General features: G+C 32.4%; 1 protein-coding gene across 1 annotated transcript in view; it reads left to right on the top strand.

The window, feature by feature from the left end:
* Positions 1-2,341: 2,341 nt before the first annotated feature.
* arhgap28 (Rho GTPase activating protein 28) overlaps positions 2,342-22,854 on the top strand; it is a 45,503-nt gene continuing 24,990 nt past the window's right edge. Inside the window, exon 1 of the mRNA XM_073831220.1 lies at positions 2,342-2,481. Within this exon, the coding sequence (XP_073687321.1) occupies positions 2,390-2,481 (92 nt within the window). The 5' untranslated portion in view covers positions 2,342-2,389. The remainder of the gene's footprint in view (positions 2,482-22,854) is intronic.

The following is a 22,854-nucleotide window of genomic DNA, read 5'->3' as shown; positions in this document are numbered from 1 at the left end:
TACTATTTTTATTCAGTGGCGGAAACGGCTTTTTATAAAAAATAGCTACTAAAAATGAAAAAAAAAAAAACCTAAAATTAAAATGACAAAAAAAAAAATAGATAAATAAAAACTGATTTGAAATATTAATAAAAACTATAATAAAATATTAAAATAACACTAAAATAATACTAATTCTCATTCTTGAGTTTGGCAGTTGATTCTCTTCATTTCTTCAGTCATTATGTTTATTTCCTCATATGAGAGGTTTCACATTATTTTCTGAGGAGTTTCTGCTCTAACTCAGCTCATTGTAATTCCAAGGAATGGCGTGATAAATTCAGCAGGAAAGTTTGGCAGCAGGTGAGTTCCGGAAATCTGATAGTGGAATCAAAACAAGAGCAACTCCTTAATCAGAGGAACAGCAGATATAAAGACACCTGAAGATGCTGTGAGTGTTTGTAGAGGTGAAGTTCTAGAAGGATCTGGAGCTCCGTCACTCATCATTTATTCAGCCTCTGAGCAGAAGCAGCAGCCCTGAAACAGGAAGTGACTGATAGAAATCAATCCTCATGTGCTGAATAATCATACGCAGAGCTCACGCTGGGATCATTCTGCTCCTGCAATCAAACTGACTTTGTTCATTCATTTAATTCATATTTACAGAGACCCTTATTCAAAGGATAAAGAGATTAAATGCAGATTTAAATGCACATTAGAATTAATTTCTGGATCAAGAGTAATGATGTTGAAACTTCAGCTGCGCATCACAAAAATAAATGACATTTGAACAGATATTCACATAGAAAACAGATATTTTAAGTTGCAATATTTCACAATTTTAATTTATATTAATAGTGTTTTGTTGAGTTGTAAACGGTCATAAAGTTTTTGATTTATCAGTTCAGTGCAAATGAATGATGGAAAACTTCAGCAGGTTATCAGATGAACAGTTAATGTGAAGCAGCATTAAACTGTAAATCACAGAGTCTGACAGAAACGGATCGATGCGAGCACAGAGGAAGAAATCAGTGTGAATTTATCAGGACATACGGACTGAAGAGGAAGAGCTGATGTTTGAAGAAGTTACATCAGCAGCGCTAGAGTTATTCAGCTGCTTTATTAACGCCTCGTTTGTCTGCGGCATCAGATAAACAAGTTTTCATCTGTGCCACATGCTTTCATCTCTACTTCATGCCCAGACAAACACTACATCTGTGCCATTTCAAACTTCTCATTATTATACATTATTGATATGGAAGCCCATTTCCACCAGGTCAGAAAAAAATCATGTCTTAAAAATGTAAAATTCTGACATACTTAAGTCATAATTATGACCTTAAAAAGTCGAAATTATGATTTACTACGTCAAAATGATGACTAACTTAAGTCGAGTTAAAGTCAAAATTATGAGATAAAAAGTCCAAATTATGACTTTAAAACACAAAATGATGACATACTTATGTCATAATTATGAGATAAAAAGTCGAATTTATGATTTACTTAGTCTAAATTATGACTAATTTAAGTCATAATTACGAGATAAAAATTCATAATTGAGATAAAAAGTCAAAATTATGACTTAAAATCGAAATTATGACTATCTTAAGTCATAAATACAAGATAAAAAGTCACAATTACGAAATAAAAAGTCGAAATTATGACTTATAAAGACGAAAGTGTGACATACTTAAGTCATAATTATGAGATAAAAAGTCAAAATTATGACTTATAAAGATGAAATTATGGCATTCTTAAATCAAAATTATGAGATACAAATTAAAATTATGACAAAGTCAAAATTAAGACATACATAAGTCATAATTACAAGATAAAAAGTCGAAATTATGACTTTTAAAGACGAAACTGAGGCATACTTAAGTCATAATTACAAGATAAAAAGTCAAAATTATGACTTTACAAGTTGAAATTGACTAAATGACTTTATAGACACATTAGTATTTAGCAAGTCATAATTTCGATTTTTTAAATCTCAAAATTGTGACTTTTTATCTCATAATTTAGATTTTTTAAATTATAATTCCGACTTTTTATCTCAAAATTTCTATTTAGTAAATCATAATTTCATTCTTTTAAATGTCGTAATTATGACTTAAGTATTTACTTTTTAAGGCATTTATTTTTTTCTTACCTTCCATAATCATACATGCAAAGATGTCAGGTTCATTTGATACTTTGTAACAGCCATTAAACAATTCTAACTGACAGAGGAAATATTTGATGTTAATTTATGCCCGCCCACTGTGCGCTGATTGGTCGCGGACGATTGTAGCCCCGCCCCGCGCGTCCGAGTTTCATGGCAGTCGGATCTCACACACACTCTCGAGAATTACCGCAGAAACACACGCGTGCCGTGATCTCCCTGAGTGTGTCCGTGATCTGATGGAGGATGGATGTAAAGGACTGTGGCGGAGTGATTCTGACTGCGTTTCATTCATTGACGTTTCACGGAGATGAGCACAAACATGCAGCAGACAACAGGTTAGAGACTAACACACACACACACACACACACACACACACACACACACACACACACACACACACACACACACACACACACACACACACACACACACACACACACACACTCTCTCTCTCTCTATACACTTTAACACACGCGCGCGCGCACACTCACATAAAATCTTCCTTTAAACTTTTTTTTTGAAATCCTGTTTTATTTTGCTTTGCATGATTTGTGTTTGAAGTCTTTATGTTCTTATATGGTTTTTGATGTAAACCTAGTTCCTGCTCATTTGCATCTGATCTGAACATGAACACAGTTTGTTCTGTTAAGTGATCAGTCAGAGTGATATTAAATCATTTGGTCTCTATGAATCACATATGTGACCAAATATGACAAAACCAGTCGTAAAGTCAATTTTTTGAAATTGACATAATCTAAAAGCTGAATAAATAAGCTTTCCATTGATGTATGGTTTGTTAGATTACGACAATATTTTGGAAATCTGCAATCTGAGGGTGCAAAAAAATCAAAATATTGAGAAAATCGCCTTTGAAGTTGTCCAATGGAAGTTCTACGCAATGCATATTACCAATCAAAAATGAAGTGTTGATAGATTTATAGTAGGAAATGTACTAAATGTCTTCACAGAACATGATTGTTACTTAATATCCTAATGATTTTTGGCTAGTGCTACTGAAGACTCCAGGGTCACATACGTTTGTAATCCTGCTGTTCTGGTGTCTGATCCTGAACATGTTTTTAAAATCTTCAAATATTTGCAGAGTAAATACAGTACATCGAAAGCACATGATCGTATTCCACCCTGCCCCATATTCATCAAGCACGTCACTGATAAAGTGTTTGCTCAATTAACAAATGCAAACTCTTTCATTCATTATTAATTCTGTCATTTATCTGAACAACCACCGCGCAGAAATATACGGAAGCCTGTCTCAGCCAGGAATAAAGGGCACTTTCACATGATCTCACAATTCAGTTTTCTCAGAATTCTGAGGTTATATCTCACAGATTCCGATAAAAAGGTTACAATTATTAAAAAAAAAAAAAACCTCAATTGTTAGATGTAAACTACAAATTCAGAGAATCATTTCTGCCTGAAATAAAAATAGCACTTTTTATATCACAATTCTGACTTTTTTCTTAGAATTATAAGATATAAACTCAGAATTCTGAGATGTTAACTGAGATTAAAAGATGCAATCACCTGTTTTAATTTTTTGTGTGGCATAAAATCACTTTGTGAGGTGTGTTAATCATGTTTTATCAGATTTGCTACAAAAAAGTGGCAAAACCTCAGTAAAAGTTTATGTAAAGCTGCTCAAGACTCAGTTCTTCGCTAGTTTTCTGATGTTCCCAGCATGCCTTGCTTGAGTTTGTGATCTCGTGTCTCATCAGATGACGTCATGATCGGTCTGTATCAGAGTCAGGCAGAGACGGGACGCTCTTTCGCTCTTCTGTCTTCAAATATTTCGATTAGATTGGAGCCAGAGAGCGCTGTGTGAGTGGTGGAGATGTTGGCTGATTTATGTGCTGCAGGAAAACATAAACACAGAGTCTGACGGAGCAGGAATTACACTTAATGACAGCATGAGGAGCTTTAATGTCAGTCTGTGTGTGTCTGCTTTCTGCTGCGTCTCCAGCTTCTGCTGTAATCAGTCTCGATGTTTGACTTCAGCATTATAGCGCATGGCAGACACAAAGACACACGTCTGCAGGAATCAAGACTAGTGATTGTATACACTGCTGTTTAAAAGTTTGAAATCATTACTATTTTTAATGGATTTTAAAGACATTTCTAATCATTTATTTGATCAAAGATACAGAAAAAAATATCATATTGTGAAATATTATTTCAATTTAAAATAACTGTTTCCTATGTGAATATATTTTAAAATGTAATTTATTCTTGTGATACAAAGCTACATTTTTAGCATCATTGCTCCAGTCTTCAGTGTCACATGATCCTTCAGAAATCATCTCAATATGCTGATTTATTATTAGAATTATCATTATTTTTTTGCAACCTGTGATACTTTTTTCCAGGATTCTTTGATCAATAAAAGGTTAAAAAGAACAGCATTTATTTAAAATAGGTTTTCTAACAATATACACTACCGTTCACAAGTTTGAGATCAGTAAGATTTTTAATGTTTTTTAAAGACGCTTCTTATGCTCATCAAGGCTGCATTTATTTTATTAAAAATACTGAAAAAACTGTAATATTGTGAAATATTATTTTAATTTAAAATAACTGTTTTCTATGGGAATATATTTTAAAATGTAATTTATTCTTGTGATACAAAGCTACATTTTTAGCATCATTGCTCCAGTCTTCAGTGTCATGATCCTTCAGAAATCATCTCAATATGCTGATTTGTTATTAGAATTATCATAATTTTTTTTGCAACCTGTGATACTTTTTTCCAGGATTCTTTGCTCAATAAAAGGTTAAAAAGAACAGCATTTATTTAAAATAGGTTTTCTAACAATATACACTATACTGTTCACAAGTTTGAGATCAGTAAGATTTTTAATGTTTTTTAAAGACGCTTCTTCTGCTCATCAAGGCTGCATTTATTTGATTAAAAATACAGAAAAAACTGTAATATTGTGAAATATTATTTTAATTTAAAATAACTGTTTTCTATGTAAATATATTTTAAAATATAATTTATTTGTGTGATGCAAAGCTACATTTTCAGCAGCATTACGTAAGTATTCAGTGTCATGATCCTTCAGAAATCATTCTAATATGTTGATTTATTAGTAGAATGATCCATGTTGGAAACAACTGTGCTGCTTAATATTTTTTTGCAACCTTTTTTCAGGATTCTTTGATCAATAAAAGGTTAAAAAGAATAGCATTTATTTAAAATGGAAAGGTTTTCTAACAATAATCATTACTGTTCAAAAGTTTGGGTTTAGTAATTTTTGTGTAAAAAAAAAAAATTTTTTTTTGAAAGAAATTAATACTTTTAATAAACAGTGATAGCATAGATTTACATTGTTAGAAATTATTTATATTTTAAATAAATGCTGTTCTTTTTAAAACATTTTATTCATCAAAGATTCCTAAAAAAAGTATCACAGGTTCCAAAAAAACATTAAGCTGTTTCCAAAATGTATCATTCTAGTAATAAATCAGCATATTAAAATGATTTCTGAAGGATCATGTGACACCTGGAGTAAGACTGGAGTAATGATGCTGAAAATTCAATTTTGCATCACAGAAATAAATAACAGTTTAAAATATATTCACATAGAAAACAGTTATTTTAAATTGAAATAATATTTCACAATATTATAGTATTTTTCTGTATTTTTAATCAAATAAATGCAGCCTTGATGAGCATAAAAGACTAACTGATCCCAAACTTTTCAGCAGCAGTTGTTTTGTTTTTCAGATAAAATGCATGATCTAGAGAGAGATTCTGGAAAAGTGTGTTCTGACTTGATGAATGTTCCAGTCACACACACATCTGTTGTCTAGAGGTCAGTGGTGTCGTGTTGTATCCTACTAAGTGACACAATTCACGCAAACTGAAAGCACTGTTGTGTGTGTGTGTGTGTGTGTGTGTGTGTGTGTGTGTGTGTGTGTGTTTGAGTGGTTGTTGCTGAAAGCTCGTTTCTGTCAGCGTTTTGTCGCGTACAAAGGGAAGTCCTGTCCTGTACTCGTGTGAATCTCTGTGTGTCTCTGAATGAGTCGTGTGCTGCTGTCAGTGACGCTGGACCATTGTTTTACACACACACACACACACACACACACACACACACACACACACACACACACACACACACACACACACTGTATCTGACAACTGACTAGTTTGTCATCCAGAAACTGAAATGGTTTTGACATGCCACATCAAAATCAAAAGAGAAAATCAGAAGACATTTGTCAGACAGAGAGTGAAGTCTGTATTTAGAAGCATTAACATACTTTGCAATTTTTAGATGAGATCACAAATGTGTGTTGATTCCAGAACGCTCAGCTGAATCATCAGAGGAAGTAGTTGGTTCTTTGACTGTAAACTGAATTGTATGTAAATCTCTTTTTGTTCACCTCTAATCCAGATACTTGGATGTTTATCTTGTACAGACTGTAATTTGACATGAAAACAGATGCTGAGCGTCACTGCTGTGATGATGATGATGATGATGATCTAATGAGGGTTTATTATTCTAGAGCTAACTATAATCTAGAATGAGAAGTCGACTTCATGAAGTTCTGTCTTTTGGTGGCTATAATACATCAATAAGTCTCTTGTATATTATGAATATTGTTTTTATTGCTCTTCTGTAAGTCGCTTTGGTTAAATCTAAATAGTCGTAAATGTAAATGACTAGCACTTTACAATAAGATACCACTTTACAAGATAATGCACTAATGAGAACTTCTTGTAAAGTGCTACCTGTAAATAAATAAAGAAATCTAGATTTTTTATTTTTTTTTTATTGCCAGATAATTGTTTAGTTTTCAGATTTGGGGTCAGGAGTCAAAGCCGTTCCGATCTGAATCAAATGATTCACGAACCATCATTTCAGATCAGGAGTCAAAGCAGTTCCGATCTAAATCAAATGATTAACAAACCATCATTTCAGATCAGGACTCAAAGCATTTCCGATCTGAATCAAATGATTAACAAACCATCATTTCAGATCAGGAGTCAAAGCAGTTCCGATCTAAATCAAATGATTAACAAACCATCATTTCAGATCAGGAGTCAAAGCAGTTCCGATCTGAATCAAATGATTCACGAACCATCATTTCAGATCAGGAGTCAAAGCATTTCCGATCTGAATCAAATGATTAACAAACCATCATTTCAGATCAGGAGTCAAAGCAGTTCCGATCTAAATCAAATGATTAACAAACCATCATTTCAGATCAGGAGTCAAAGCAGTTCCGATCTAAATCAAATGATTAACAAACCATCATTTCAGATCAGGAGTCAAAGCATTTCCGATCTGAATCAAATGATTAACAAACCATCATTTCAGAACAGGAGTCAAAGCAGTTCCGATCTAAATCAAATGATTCACGAACCATCATTTCAGATCAGGAGTCAAAGCAGTTCCGATCTAAATCAAATGATTCACGAACCATCATTTCAGATCAGGAGTCAAAGCAGTTCCGATCTGAATCAAATGATTAACAAACCATCATTTCAGATCAGGAGTCAAAGCAGTTCCGATCTAAATCAAATGATTAACAAACCATCATTTCAGATCAGGAGTCAAAGCATTTCCGATCTGAATCAAATGATTAACAAACCATCATTTCAGATCAGGAGTCAAAGCATTTCCGATCTGAATCAAATGATTAACAAACCATCATTTCAGATCAGGAGTCAAAGCAGTTCCGATCTAAATCAAATGATTACCAAACCATCATTTCAGATCAGGAGTCAAAGCAGTTCCGATCTAAATCAAATGATTACCAAACCATCATTTCAGATCAGGAGTCAAAGCAGTTCCGATCTAAATCAAATGATTACCAAACCATCATTTCAGATCAGGAGTCAAAGCATTTCCGATCTGAATCAAATGATTAACAAACCATCATTTCAGATCAGGAGTCAAAGCATTTCCGATCTGAATCAAATGATTCACGAACCATCATTTCAGATCAGGAGTCAAAGCATTTCCGATCTGAATCAAATGATTAACAAACCATCATTTCAGATCAGGAGTCAAAGCAGTTCCGATCTAAATCAAATGATTAACAAACCATCATTTCAGATCAGGAGTCAAAGCAGTTCCGATCTAAATCAAATGATTACCAAACCATCATTTCAGATCAGGAGTCAAAGCAGTTCCGATCTAAATCAAATGATTACCAAACCATCATTTCAGATCAGTAGTCAAAGCAGTTCCGATCTAAATCAAATGATTAACAAACCATCATTTCAGATCAGTAGTCAAAGCAGTTCCGATCTAAATCAAATGATTACCAAACCATCATTTCAGATCAGGACTCAAAGCAGTTCCGATCTGAATCAAATGATTCACAAATCATCATTTCAGATCAGGACTCAAAGCCGTTCTGATCTAAATCAAATGAATAACAAACCATCATTTCAGATCAGGAGTCAAAGCAGTTCCGATCTGAATCAAATGATTACCAAACCATCATTTCAGATCAGGAGTCAAAGCAGTTCCGATCTAAATCAAATGATTAACAAACCATCATTTCAGATCAGTAGTCAAAGCAGTTCCGATCTAAATCAAATGATTAACAAACCATCATTTCAGATCAGGAGTCAAAGCAGTTCCGATCTAAATCAAATGATTACCAAACCATCATTTCAGATCAGGAGTCAAAGCAGTTCCGATCTAAATCAAATGATTAACAAACCATCATTTCAGATCAGGAGTCAAAGCAGTTCCGATCTAAATCAAATGATTAACAAACCATCATTTCAGATCAGGAGTCAAAGCAGTTCCGATCTAAATCAAATGATTACCAAACCATCATTTCAGATCAGTAGTCAAAGCAGTTCCGATCTAAATCAAATGATTAACAAACCATCATTTCAGATCAGGAGTCAAAGCAGTTCCGATCTAAATCAAATGATTAACAAACCATCATTTCAGATCAGGAGTCAAAGCAGTTCCGATCTAAATCAAATGATTAACAAACCATCATTTCAGATCAGTAGTCAAAGCAGTTCCGATCTAAATCAAATGATTAACAAACCATCATTTCAGATCAGGAGTCAAAGCAGTTCCGATCTAAATCAAATGATTAACAAACCATCATTTCAGATCAGGAGTCAAAGCAGTTCCGATCTAAATCAAATGATTAACAAACCATCATTTCAGATCAGGAGTCAAAGCAGTTCCGATCTAAATCAAATGATTAACAAACCATCATTTCAGATCAGGAGTCAAAGCAGTTCCGATCTAAATCAAATGATTAACAAACCATCATTTCAGATCAGGAGTCAAAGCAGTTCCGATCTAAATCAAATGATTAACAAACCATCATTTCAGATCAGGAGTCAAAGCAGTTCCGATCTAAATCAAATGATTAACAAACCATCATTTCAGATCAGGAGTCAAAGCAGTTCCGATCTGAATCAAATGATTACCAAACCATCATTTCAGATCAGGAGTCAAAGCAGTTCCGATCTAAATCAAATGATTAACAAACCATCATTTCAGATCAGGAGTCAAAGCAGTTCCGATCTAAATCAAATGATTAACAAACCATCATTTCAGATCAGGAGTCAAAGCCGTTCCAATCTAAATCAAATGATTTGTGATTTGCAAAGTTCCAATCTGTCTAATAATTGGCGAACCGGCTCTAAAATTCCACTTTAAATCAAATGATTTGCGATACGTGATTTAAAGTCCTGATCTGAATGAACAGTTTGTGAAATGCAATCCGATTGGAGTCATTCGAAACAGTGAATCATTTGCGATGGAACAATTTCAACTCAAGATTGGGACTTCAAATTGCCTGTAGCGAATGTATCTTTTTCACAGATACTAATGTCTTTCAATAATTCAATCTTTTCAAACACCTCTTCAGGAATATTGACATTTTTAAGGGATCTGAATTTCATTTAATAAGCCAAATTCAAGTACTTTAAGCACGAACCCTGATATTAGAATGATTTCTGAAGAATCATGTGACGCTGAAGATGCTGAAAATTCAGCTTTGATCACAGAAATAAATTACATTTTAATTGATATGCACATAGAAAACAGCTGTTTGAAATTATAATAATATTTCAGATTTTTACTGTATATTTGATCAAATAAATGCAGCAAATAGCACATTAGAATGATTTCAGAAGGATCATGTGACACTGAAGACTGGAGCAATTTTGCTGAAAATTCAGCTTTGATCACAGAAATAAATTACATTTTAATTAATAAAACAGCTGTTTTAAAATATTATAATATTTAATATTTTACTGTGTTTAAAAATAAATACATTTATTGGTGAGCAGAAAAGAACCTTACTGACCCATGTTTTTTGTCATAGGAATGCAACAGATAACTGATGTTAACAAATATTAATAAATACCGCAACAAATGTAACAGGCATTGTTAGTTTATCTTAATTAATGCACTAACTACTGCAGAGTGTAATCTGTAAATATGAAAATCCAGATTTTTTTCTATTCAAAGCCAGATAATTAGATTTCAAGCAACATTATGACCGAAAATCTCTCAGTTTGTACACTCTTTCTATGCGACTGATTAAGTGAAAGTAAACAAGTGTCATTTTTCTTCTTCCACTGAAGATCAAGATAGTCTGTGGAATGTTTGACATATTTCAGATATGTTGAGTGGAATCTCTGAACTCATTCATTCAGACAAACAAACGCGTGAACTCTAGACTGACTCCGTTGAGTTGACTATAAAAAGCCATAAAGTGTCTGTGGCTGATCTGAGATCAGAACGCAGGAGTGACACCAATGCTGCCGGACCGCATTCCACCTGACAGGAAGAACAGCAGAATTCCTGTTAGAAGCTCTTCATTCACGTCAGGACAGCCATGAGAGCACACACGCCAACATGCACAGGTAATCAGAGCGGTTTTACTATGGTAAACCAGCCTTTAGTGCTGTAAATCATGCTGTTTATAGATCAGACGAGGAAGAGCGAGTCGGTAAACAGACGGTTAATGAGGGTTTGATTGATAAGTGCCTACAGATAAGATCCGGCATAAATACTAATGCAATGACATGCTTATCTGCAATACTCTCATCATCATAAAGTTTGTTTGTGTTTGAACAAAACATGGTTAATATTTGAACTCTGAACTGGTTTCGTTTGTTAGTTTTTAATCTTGGCTTTAGTTTGAACATTTGCATGCATTACTTTATCCAAATACAAAACACAGTATTAGTGTGGATTCATTAAGAACAGTATTAGAGTGAATTTAAGACTAAACACAAAGCACAAGCAAAAGAAATGAGGAAGAGTTGAGGGGAAAAAATAGGATTTTGAGAAGTTTTTTATTTTATTTTTATCCAGCGTTGTTTTGTCAGAGCGAAACACCTCCGTTTTCTCATAATGGGATTAACTAACATAAAAAAATGAAAAAATAATTTGTTGTTTCAATACTCCACTGCCTTAAAATGTCATGTTTAATTGACAACAAATTCTTTGTTGAACCAAAGGTGTTTTCATAAATTTTATATTTGCTATTATAAGTTTTGTTATAGTTTCTTAGTTTGGTTGAACTAAGAAAATAAGCCAGATCCATGAGCTTGAGTTTTGGTATTGAAAGCTTAAAGTTATAAACATATTCCAACTAAATGTGCAAAAAATTAAAATGTGCCAAATAAAAGAAGAAAAATGAATATTACAAGTAAATACAACATAACCATTAGATAATTTAGAGTTTAGTAGTGAAGAAAACACCTTTTTACAGCAAAGTTCACCTTACTTTCACAGTTATTCCAACTAAACTTTGAGTTCAAATAACTTAAATTTGTCAATTTAATTTGTAAATTAAATTAGCTTGAACTTTGGTATTGAAAGCTTAAAGTTATCAACATATTCCAACTAAATGTTCAAAAAACTTCAAATGTGCCAAAATGTAAAAAAATACTAAATATTCCAAGTAAATACAACATAACCATTAGATAATTTAGAGTTAAGTAGTAGCGAAGAAAACTAATTTTTACAGCAAAGTTTAACTCACTTTCATAGTTATTCCATCTAAACTTTGGGTTCAAATAACTTAAATTTGTCAATTTAATTTGTAAATTAAATGAGCTTGAACTTTGTTGTTGAAAACTTAGTTATTAAAAATTTCCAACTAAATGTTAAAAAAATTCAAATGCACCAAAATGAAAATACTGAATATTCCAAGTAAATACAACATAACATTAGATCATTTAGAGTTAAAACTAATTTTTACAGCAAAGTTCACTTTACTTTCATAGTTATTACATCTAAACTTTGAGTGCTAAACTTAAATTTGATAATTTAATTGTAATTTAATTTGTAAATTAAATTAGCTTGAACTTTAGTATTGAAAACTTAAAGTTATAAACATATTCCAAATAAAATGTGCAAAAAAAAAAAACCTCTGAATATTCCAAGTAAATACATCATAACTATTAGATAATTTAGAGTTAAGTAGTAGTGAAGAAAACAAATTTTTACAGCAAAGTTCACCTTACTTTAATAGTTATTCGATCTAAACTTATATTTGTCAAGTTAATGCAACCTACTTTTTTGAGTGTAGTGCATTGTTTATAAGTTATATTGCATTCTGTTTCATATATGCACCACCATATAGAGTAATTTCATGACTTATTTGGACATGTACCATGGTATTGCCTTGTAAAATCATGTAAATTTCATGGTAAACCTTAATACTCTATTAGAGTCTGTGTTACTTGAGTCAAGATGGACCAAAACAATGAACAAACCAGTTCTGGCGGATCAGAGGAAGTGTTTACACATTAAAGAAAGTGTTTTTGTGTAAATGAATTATTAAAATGCTGCTGCTGTGTGTGTGTGTGTGTGTGTGTGTGTGTGTGTGTGTGTGTGTGTGTGTGTTAGTTACTCACACACACATGGTGTTTGTGTGGCTTTACCACAGTCACACGCTGTTTTGCATGAATGTGAGGATCCACATTTGACTGGTAAATCGTACCGTTGGTATCCGCGTGAGAAAACCATCAGACTCGAGGTGTTTTTGTTTCATGCCTGAATCTAACTCATGAGTTTTGTGTCTGGATCGGTGTTTTCTCTCAGTTGAATGAGAGTCCAAACGTGAACTATATAAATCTTCAAGTATATTTTGAGACATACAGCATGCATTTGTAATCTGATCCTGTTTTGTGTGACGCATTATTATTGTAGTTTCTGCATTTGTTCTGGTTGTAAGCGCTGTGTGACCTTGATTAATGATAGCAGGCGCTGGTTTGACCTGATTGTAAGTGTTTGGTTGAGCGTCCTCTCAGCATAAGCGCGTGGTTCTTCCGTTCTGTCTGAGAGCGTCGTCACTGAGACTAATAGGAAGTTAATGTTGTGTTATTGATCTCTGTGGGTGTGTTCAGGGGAATATAGAGCAGTATATAGCACATGCTTGACATTCAACAGGCTTTCCAATTGCTTGAGCCAAACAGGAAGTTTCAGTGGCAGTAGACTTCCTTTCTGTAAAAGCACACTCAGTCTCTGCTCTAGTGAACGCACACACTGCCATCCAACTGTTTGGGCTCAGTGTACAGATGTACTCAATTTAAGATGTTCATGTCTTTCTTTCTGCAGTCGTAAAGAAATTGTTTTTTGAGGAAAACATTTCAGGATTTCTCTCCATCTAGTGGACTTCTATGGTGCCCTGAGTTTGAACTTCCTAAATGCAGTTTAAATGCAGCTTCAAAGAGCTCTAAACGATCCCAGCCGAGGAAGAAGAGTCTTATCTAGCGAAACGATTGGTTATTTTCTAAAAAAAAATGACTATTTATAAACTTTTTAACTTCAAATGCTTGTCTTGTCTAGCTCTGCGATGCGCATGTGCACTTCTGTTCAAGACAGTAAGCTTTACTTTTTAATTGACAAGAAAATATCCGAGTTACTTTTTCAAATAAGCTACTTTTCCTCCATTTATTAATTAAAAGCTCTCCTGTCTCCATGTTGAGAGAAATTGTGAGTAAGATGTTCCTTTAGTTCTAGAATAAATGTGAACATGCATTAATTCATCTCACTCACTAAAAACAGATCCAGTGTTCTTCAAAATGAATAAAAACACTGAAATTCAAGCAAACCTGTGATAATTAAATGTTAAATAATACAAATATATTTTATTAACCGATGTCTTTGCTGTCGACCTTCGATGATCCAATTCATCCATACTAATAAGCAAAAATTACTCACAATAATCTAACATTTGTCTTCCTTTCTTTTTAGCTGAAGAGTTGACATTTGTTCTTCTGTGGTCTACTGTACAGATGCCAATTTTCTTTTCTCTAAACCTGAGGCTTTTGCTGTGAAAAGGCTTTTCCATTTGACAAAAATACAACTTTTTATATTAAAAACAAACAAGTAAGCCCTGCCCAGATTTAAAAAGTAACGCAAAAGTAACGGAATACATTACTTTTCATAAAAAGTAACTCAGTAACGTAATTAGTTACTTTTTTTAGGGAGTAACTCAATATTGTAACACATTACTTTTAAAAGTAACTTTCCCCAACACTGATCATGTACTGGAATACAGAGTTCATACAGAGCTAGACAAGACAAGCATTTGAGGTTTAAAAGTATATAAATAGTTAAATTTTTGTAGAAGCTGACCAATTGTTTCGCTAGATAAGACCCTTCTTCCTAGGGCTGGGCAATTTGGCTTAGAATCAAAATCTCGATTAATTGAACATTTTAACCCGATTACGATCAATGAACGATTATTTTATTTATTAATAAAATTATATTTATATAATATTAATTTTTTTGCCCTCATAGTTCACTGACAAGTTTTGTACAGTAAATATGCTCACATATCACAAGCGAGAGATTTTTGGATGAAGGGTGCATTACTTGATTTTAAAATAATTGAAGGAAACGCACACTATCTACTATCTATGATTATTAATTGAACATCAGTGTTGAACAACTGAAATTAAAGCAAGCATTGCTTAAAACGAAAAGTCACATTTTTCTTAAATTAGTGAAAATAAATAACTTGCACTATTGGAAAAAAAATAAATAATTTTCAATGTTTTTCATATTAAAAGTAGAAAATAAGCAATATCTCCTCTAAATAAAATTACCCTTGTATATCCTGTAAATACTTTTTACTGTATAAATACTGTTTAAGCTCTCCATCGACATGTCGGCGGAATAACGGAACGAAGCGCTTGTGTTTTTTAAAGGGAAAGTAATTGAAATAATCTTCCTGGAAAAATTTTAACGATTATAGGTTCTGAATGTCGATTTCGATTATTTTTCGATTAATCGCCCAGCCCTACTTCTTCCTCGTCTGGGATCGTTTCGAGTCGTTTGAAGCTGCATTTTAACTCCATTTTGGGCATCATAGAAGTCCACTATATGGAGAGAAATCCTGAAATGTTTTCCTCAAAAACAAAATTTCTTTACGACTGAAGAAAGAAAGACATGAACATCTTGGATGACAACGAGCTGAGTAAATTACCTGTACATTTTTGTTCAAGAAGTGAACATCTCCATGATCCTTTAGAAATCATTCTAATATGCTGATTTGCTGCTCGAGAAACTGATTATAATCAATGTTGAAATGTCATTTTTGGGTGAACTAACCCTTTAAATTGCCTTTAAAGTACATATAAATTGCACTACCGATACCATTGGTGCACCATGGTAAAGCCACAGGACAGTTGATTGGCTGAGCTAATAATAGTTGCATTCAGCTGATTTTGATTGCATTGATCTGAATGTGGCTGGAGTGTAAGGATTGGGTTTAAAACACTCATGTGTGAGTGAAGCTCTTGAAAACGTCACTCCAGATAATGAAGGAGTGTTTGTGGTTTGTGCTGGTCTAGTATTGGAGTCAAACATGCCGTTAGTCATCAGTGGTGACCATCAGTGCACACACTAGTGCTCTTAGTCATTACTGCTCCATTAGCTCAACAATCTGGCCACTGATGCAAACATCTCCAGCGCTGATATCAATCTTTAAAGTCCAGAGCCGCTCTATTGATCTGTTGTCCAGCGTGTCCTGCAGCTAATGCTCCGGCTTTCACCCGCTGGAGTGCTGCGATCTGCTGACGGCGGTGAAGTGCTGGGGGTAAATCGGGCCGGGCTGATTAAATATAGTGTGTGTGGGGTGTTTGGGGCCACTTTAGGGTCAGATTCCAGCTGTGCGCTCTGTTTTAATCAACATTCCCTTTCTAGTCGGCACCGAAACACTCGTGCGTGTGAGTTTGAGCATGCAAACTGATTGCTAAGTCGAGCATCTCTAATATTTAGTAAGGAATTTTTAAATTGACTAGTTATATTGAAATTGAAATCTTGAATTGATTCAGAATATTTTTCCTAGTTTGGTTGTGTTGGAATCTGACTCTCAAATGCTCGAAAGGTATATTTTTAGACTCCAGATGTTTCTCTTCAAGACTTTGGGAGAAAAGCCACTTGCATTTTTTTGTAAACTTTGTAATTTTTTTTTTTCAAAATGTCTCATTTTTTGCATTGTAGTAGATCAAATAGGGGAACTAATAGGACAAGACTATGATTTTTTTAATTAATATTTTGAATTTGTTTTAATTTTTTGTATATTTTTACGCAAATTATGTACTAATTTATATATTTTTTAATGTCTCTATTTTGGGCAGAACTTGATTCTTTTATTAATATTTTTTATTCTTTTTGATTCTTTTATTAATATTTAGTATTTGTTTTAATTTTTTGCTTTATTTTAATTTAAGTTCGTTTTTTTGTAATTTAATTTTGTGTTTTTTATTATTATTATTATTATTATTATTATTTTTTTTTTAAATGTCTCTAGTTTTTGTGTATTTTTAATTTGAGTTATTTTAGTACATCAAATAGAGAAACATATTAGGTAGGACTTGATTCTTTTATTAATATTTTTGATTATTTCATTAATATTTAGTATTTGTTTGAATTTTTTGCTTTATTTTAATTTTAGTTAATTTTTTTGTAATTTATTTTTTAGCTTATTATTATTATTATTATTTCAGTAAAAATTGTAATTTAATTTTGTGTTTATTATTATTATTATTATTATTATATATATATATATATTTTTTTTTAAATGTCTCTAGTTTTTGTGTATTTTTAATTTGAGTTATTTTAGTACATCAAATAGGGGAACATAGGGCAGGACTTGATTCTTTTATTAATATTTTTTATTCTTTTTTATTCTTTTATTAATATTTAGTATTTGTTTTAATTTTTTGCTTTATTTTAATTTTAGTTTTAGTTTTTAATTTTAGTAAACTTCTTGTAATGTTGTTTTTTTTAAACGTCTTTTAGTTTTTTTTTTTTTTTTGCATTTTTAAATTTATAGTTTTAGTTATTTTAGTACATCAAATAGGGGAACATATAGGGCAGAACTTAAGTTGAGCATCTCTAATATTTAGTAAGGACTTTTTTAACTGACTAGTTAAAGAGAACTTAAAATCTTGAATTGATTCTGAATATTTTTCCTAGTTTGGTTGTGTTGGAATCCGACTCTCTAATGCTCGAAAGGTATTTTTAGACTCCAGATGTTTCTCTTTAAGACTTTGGGAGGAAAGCGGCTTGCGTTCCTGATGGATTCATGTGCGTTTATGCCGCCCGGAGAGCGAAAAACAAACCTGTGAGCCAATATTTCACCAGAAGACGCTTGGCACGGTCCTTCTGATGAAATGGATGGCTGTTTTCATCAACATCAGAGATGGAGACAGTTTGATTTGATTAAATGCATGCCCTCCGTTGGACCGTCAAGAGTTAGGAAAGTCGTATTTCATGTACCTTTTTGAATTGCAAAACAAAGTTGAATTGCTTTAGTTTTTTGGTCCAGCTGTTTACGTTCCTGGAGGAATGAGCTCATGATTTCTGCATCTTTCAAGCAGCTTCTCGGGTTCCACCGGCCGCACAGGAACCGTGACCGGCAGCACATGTTTTGAGTTTAGTTTCCCTCAACGCTGACCTACATTCATCACGGGGGGCCGCGGGACGTCCAGACCGTTATAAAGAGTGGAGAATTTAAGACTGCCTGCCTATGAGAGTTTAACTGATCAGATGGTCAAATGCTTTCATCATGAAGGTGATCTGCTTCCAGTGGGAATGAGTTTATGATGTTATTTCTGAGTAAAAATGATGTTCATTGGGGGAACATAGGGCAGGTTAGGGTTTTAAAATAAATCTAGCTTTATTTTAATTTTAGTTAAACTTTTTATAATTTTTTTTTTTTTTTTAAACATTTTGCATTTTTTGATTTTAATTTTTAGTTATTTTAGCACATCAAATAGGGGAGCAAATAGAACAAGACTTTGATTTCTTTATTAATATTTAGAACTTGATTTAATTTTTTGCTTTATTCTAATTTTAGTTAAACTTTTTTGTAATTTTGTGTTTTTTATTTTTTTATTTAATGTCTCTAGTTTTTGTGTATTTTTAATTGTAGTTATTTTAATTTTTTTGTATTTTTTAATTTTTAGTTTTTGTTATTTTAGTACATCAAATAGAGGAACATATAGGGCAGGACTTGATTTCTTTTATTAATTTACTTTTTTAAATTCTAGCTTTATTTTAATTTTAGTTAAACCTTTTGTAATTTTGTGTGTTTTGTCTCTAGTTTTTGTGCATTTAATTTTTTTGTTTGAGTTATTTTAGTACATCAAATAGGGGATTATATAGGGCATAACTTGATTTCTTTTATTAATTGGTTTTTAAAAAATTGGCTTGATTTTAATTTTAATTAAACCTTTTATAATTTTGTGCGTTTTTTTTTTAAATGTAGGTTTTGTGCATTTTCAATTTGAGTTATTTTAGTACATCAAATAGGGGAACATAGGTAAGGACTTGGTTTCTTTAAGAATTTTTAGCTTTATTTAAACTTTTAGTTAAACTTTTTGTAATCTTGTGTGTTGTTTTTTAAATGTCTTTAGTTTTCTTGCATTTTTAATTTTTAGTTTTAGTTATTTTAGTACATCAAATAGGGCAACAGGGAAGGACTTTTTTTATTCTAGCTTTTTAAAATTTTAGTTACTTTTTGTAATCTTGTATTTTTATTTTTTAAATGTCAATTTTTTTTGCATTTTTAAATTTTCAGTTTTAGTTATTTTAAATAGGGGGACATATAGGGCAGGACTTGATTTCTTTTATTAATTTACTTTAATTCTTTATTTTAATTTTAGTTCAACCTTTTGTAATTTTGTCTCTAGTTTTTGTGCATTTAACATTTTTAGTTTTAGTTATTTTAGTACATCAAATAAGGGACCATATAGGGCATACCTTGATTTCTTTTATTAAATTGCTTTAAAAAAAAATCTACCTTTATTTTAATTTGAATTAAACTTTTTATAATTTTGTGTGTTTTTAAAAATGTCTCTAGTTTTTGCGCATTTTCAATTTTAATTATTTTAGTACATCAAATGGGGGACCATATAAGGCATAACATGAATTATTTTATTAATATTTTTAATATTTAGCTTTATTTTAATTTTAGTTAAACTTTTTGTAAAATTGTGTGCTTTTTAAAAAAATGTTTCTAGTTTTTATGCATTTTTAATTTTTAGTTTTAGTTATTTTAGTACATCAAATAGAGGAACATAGGGCAGGACTTGATTTGTTTTATTAATATTTTTAATTTGTTTCAACTTTGTAATCTTATGGTTTTTTTTGCATTTTTTAATTTTATTCTAACTTTATTTAAATTTTGTTCAACCTTTTGTAATTTTGTGTTTTGTCTCTAGTTTTTGTGCATTTAAATTTCTTAGCTTTAATTTTAATGAAACTTTTTGTAATCTTGTGGGTTTTTTAATGTCTTTAGATTTTGCATTTTTAATTTTTAGTTTTAGTAGTACATCAAAATAAGTTTTTGGTTTTAGTCAACTATAATAACCCTGAAAATTTCTGTTGTGATTTCATGACGACTTTCAAACAAGTTGAAAAATCTAGAAATGTAAAGGCAAAAAGTAACTTTTAAACAAATGTCTCTGTGCCTGATAAAATCAAAAGCGTTCATTTGTGAGATGATTAAAGCCATTGAGTTGAGTTTTGCGCTGCGTCTCGGGTCATTTGTTAGGAGCTGAATTGAGTGAGATGTTTGTTTAAACTAAAGCAGCGGTGTTGGGAATGCTGTTGTGGTCATTACCCACATCTGGAAGCGCTTTCCCTAAATTACCCACGTTTCTGTGAGTCTCAAAGTCTGAATGAGCAGAGATGAGCTCTAGGAAGAGCTGTAAACTGAGAAGACAATGGACATTAATGACATGCGGAGAAGAAAGAGAGAGAGGGAAGTCGGGGCGAGCGATTGGTGGGCGGAGACACACACACACACACACACACACACACACACAGTCAAAGGAAATCCTCACTGCTCTATCTGTGTCTCTTTCTCCGTCTGTGAGGGTCGTCTCGTTCTTCTCCTGATGTCTTTCTATCCGTTCTGGAGTTCTGCGGAGAGCTGAGAGGTACGTCTGCTGTGTTCATTCCCAACAGGACCTGATGGAGAACACCCACACGCTCCTCAAGCTCTCAGAGTCAGTTCTCTGGAGATCCTCTGTGGATTTATGGAGTTTGTACAGGACCTGATTGACACCGTCAGCTGGATTAGTCTGGAGGTTGATAGTTTGGGTTTCTAAATCTGATTCTGATTCGTATCCAGTGTAACGCAGTGAGTTTGAAGATGCTTTTGTTCTGCTTTAGTGTCTAAATTTTGATTAAAATATCAGTTTGAGTGTTTGAACACGAATGTCTAGAAATAGAGCACAATCTGAGAGGTTTGTTATCCATCTGGTTTTGTTTCAGTGTGGATGGATGCGCTGGAAATGTCCGTCTTTGCATGTCCTTCAGAGATTGTTGTCATGTTGTGATTCGTTCGTGTGCTTTTTCTGGTTTAGCATGACAGAATGAGCAGGTTACCCATCAGGCTGTGCGGTTAACCGCTCTCTGTTTGAAAGAATATCCCGGGTTAAACTCGGGTTAAGTTCTGTCTTACTCTACATTGATTGACTGCCATCGTATGTGGATCTAACATGTTGTTTTTATAGCGTTCACACCTGAGATTAGTTATTTTCTTATTCAACTTAAATCGTATTTTATATTTTCAAACAAACAAAAGCAAAACAAGCAACCTTTTAAGGTCCTAATGGTAGAATTTTTTATGCTCATTGACTTTAAGTGTATTAAAAACAATAAATAAATGGAAAATTTGCAAATTTATTTGCTGAAGAGTTAAAAGATATTTGAAGTAAAAAGTGCTAATTATATATATATATATATATATATATATGTGTGTGTGTGTGTGACCCTGGAACACTGGTATATTTGTAGCAATAGCCAAATATACATTGTATTTTGGTAAGAATCATTGCTTTTTTTATGCCAAAAATCATTAGGATGTTCAGATCATGTTCCATGAAGATATTTTGTTAATTTCCTACAATAAATATATCAACACTTAATTTTTAATTAATAATATGCATTTTTAAGAACTTAATTTGAACAACTTTAAAGACCATTTTTCATACATTTTTCCCTTTTCTTCTTTTTCCTTTCCTTTTCCCCTTTTATTTTCTTATCCTATTCTTCTTTCCACTTTTTCTTTTTCCATTTTTTCCTTCTTGTTTTTCTCTTTTCCATTCACCAGGGTTCGTACAGATACTGTAAAATGAAATTCCAGGACTTTTCAAGCACTATAATTCTATTTTAAATTCTAACACTAAAGAGAAAATTAATTTATAGATTTTTAGTTTTATGCCAAAAATCATTAGGATTTTCAGTAAAGATCATGTTCCATGAAGATATTTTATAAATTTCCTACTGTAAATATACCAAAACTTAATTTTTGATTAGTAATATGCATTGCTAAGAACTTTGGACAACTTTAAAGGGCATTTTCTCAATGTTTTGATTTTTTTGCACCTTCAGATTGCAGATTTTCAAATAGTTGTATCTCAGCCAAATATTGTCCTATCCTAACAAACCAAACATCAATGGAAAGCTAATTCTCAAGAATAATAAAAAACAACTATATGACTGGTTTTGTGGTCACATGTAATATATATATAATATAATACATAAAACTGAACATGAAATTGTTTGTGTTTTAATCAAGCATTTTATCAAGAAAATTCCTTTAATGTCAGGAACGGTTTTATTAATATGAGCAATATTTATAAATGTGACCCTGGACCACAAAACCCGTCACAAGGGACAATTCTTTGATTAAATCAGCTTCCCATTGATGTTTGGTTTGTTAGGATAGGACAATATTTGGCTGAGATTTGACAACTATTTAAAAGACTGCAATCTGAGGGTGCAAAAAAAATCCAAATATTGAGAAAATCACCTTTAAAGTTGTCCAAATGAAGTTCTTAGCAATGCATATTACTAATCAAGTTAAGTTTTGATATATTTATGGTAGAGAATGTACAAAATATCTTCATGGAACATGATCTTAATATCCTAATGATTTTTGGCATAAAAGAAAAATTGATAAATCTGACCCATACAATGTATTTTTGGCTATTGCTACAAATATCCAGTACCTGTGCTACTTAAGGGTCACAGATGTTTTCTACATTAAAGTGTCCTGTAGGTTTGTGTTCATATTGACTCATAAAAGAGAAACTCCAGTGAGACAAACACAAGTTTGTTTATTTGTGACCCTGTTCTGGTGCGATCCAGGCGCTGCTGGAATGAAGGAAGTAGTTTCACTAACATGATTGCGATCCACACTCTTCATCT

The sequence above is a fragment of the Garra rufa genome, chromosome 24, assembly GCF_049309525.1.
Source record: "Garra rufa chromosome 24, GarRuf1.0, whole genome shotgun sequence".
Taxonomy (NCBI): Eukaryota; Metazoa; Chordata; class Actinopteri; order Cypriniformes; family Cyprinidae; genus Garra; species Garra rufa.
Note: the sequence above shows the minus strand (reverse complement) of the source record. Positions and strands in the feature narration are given on the sequence as shown.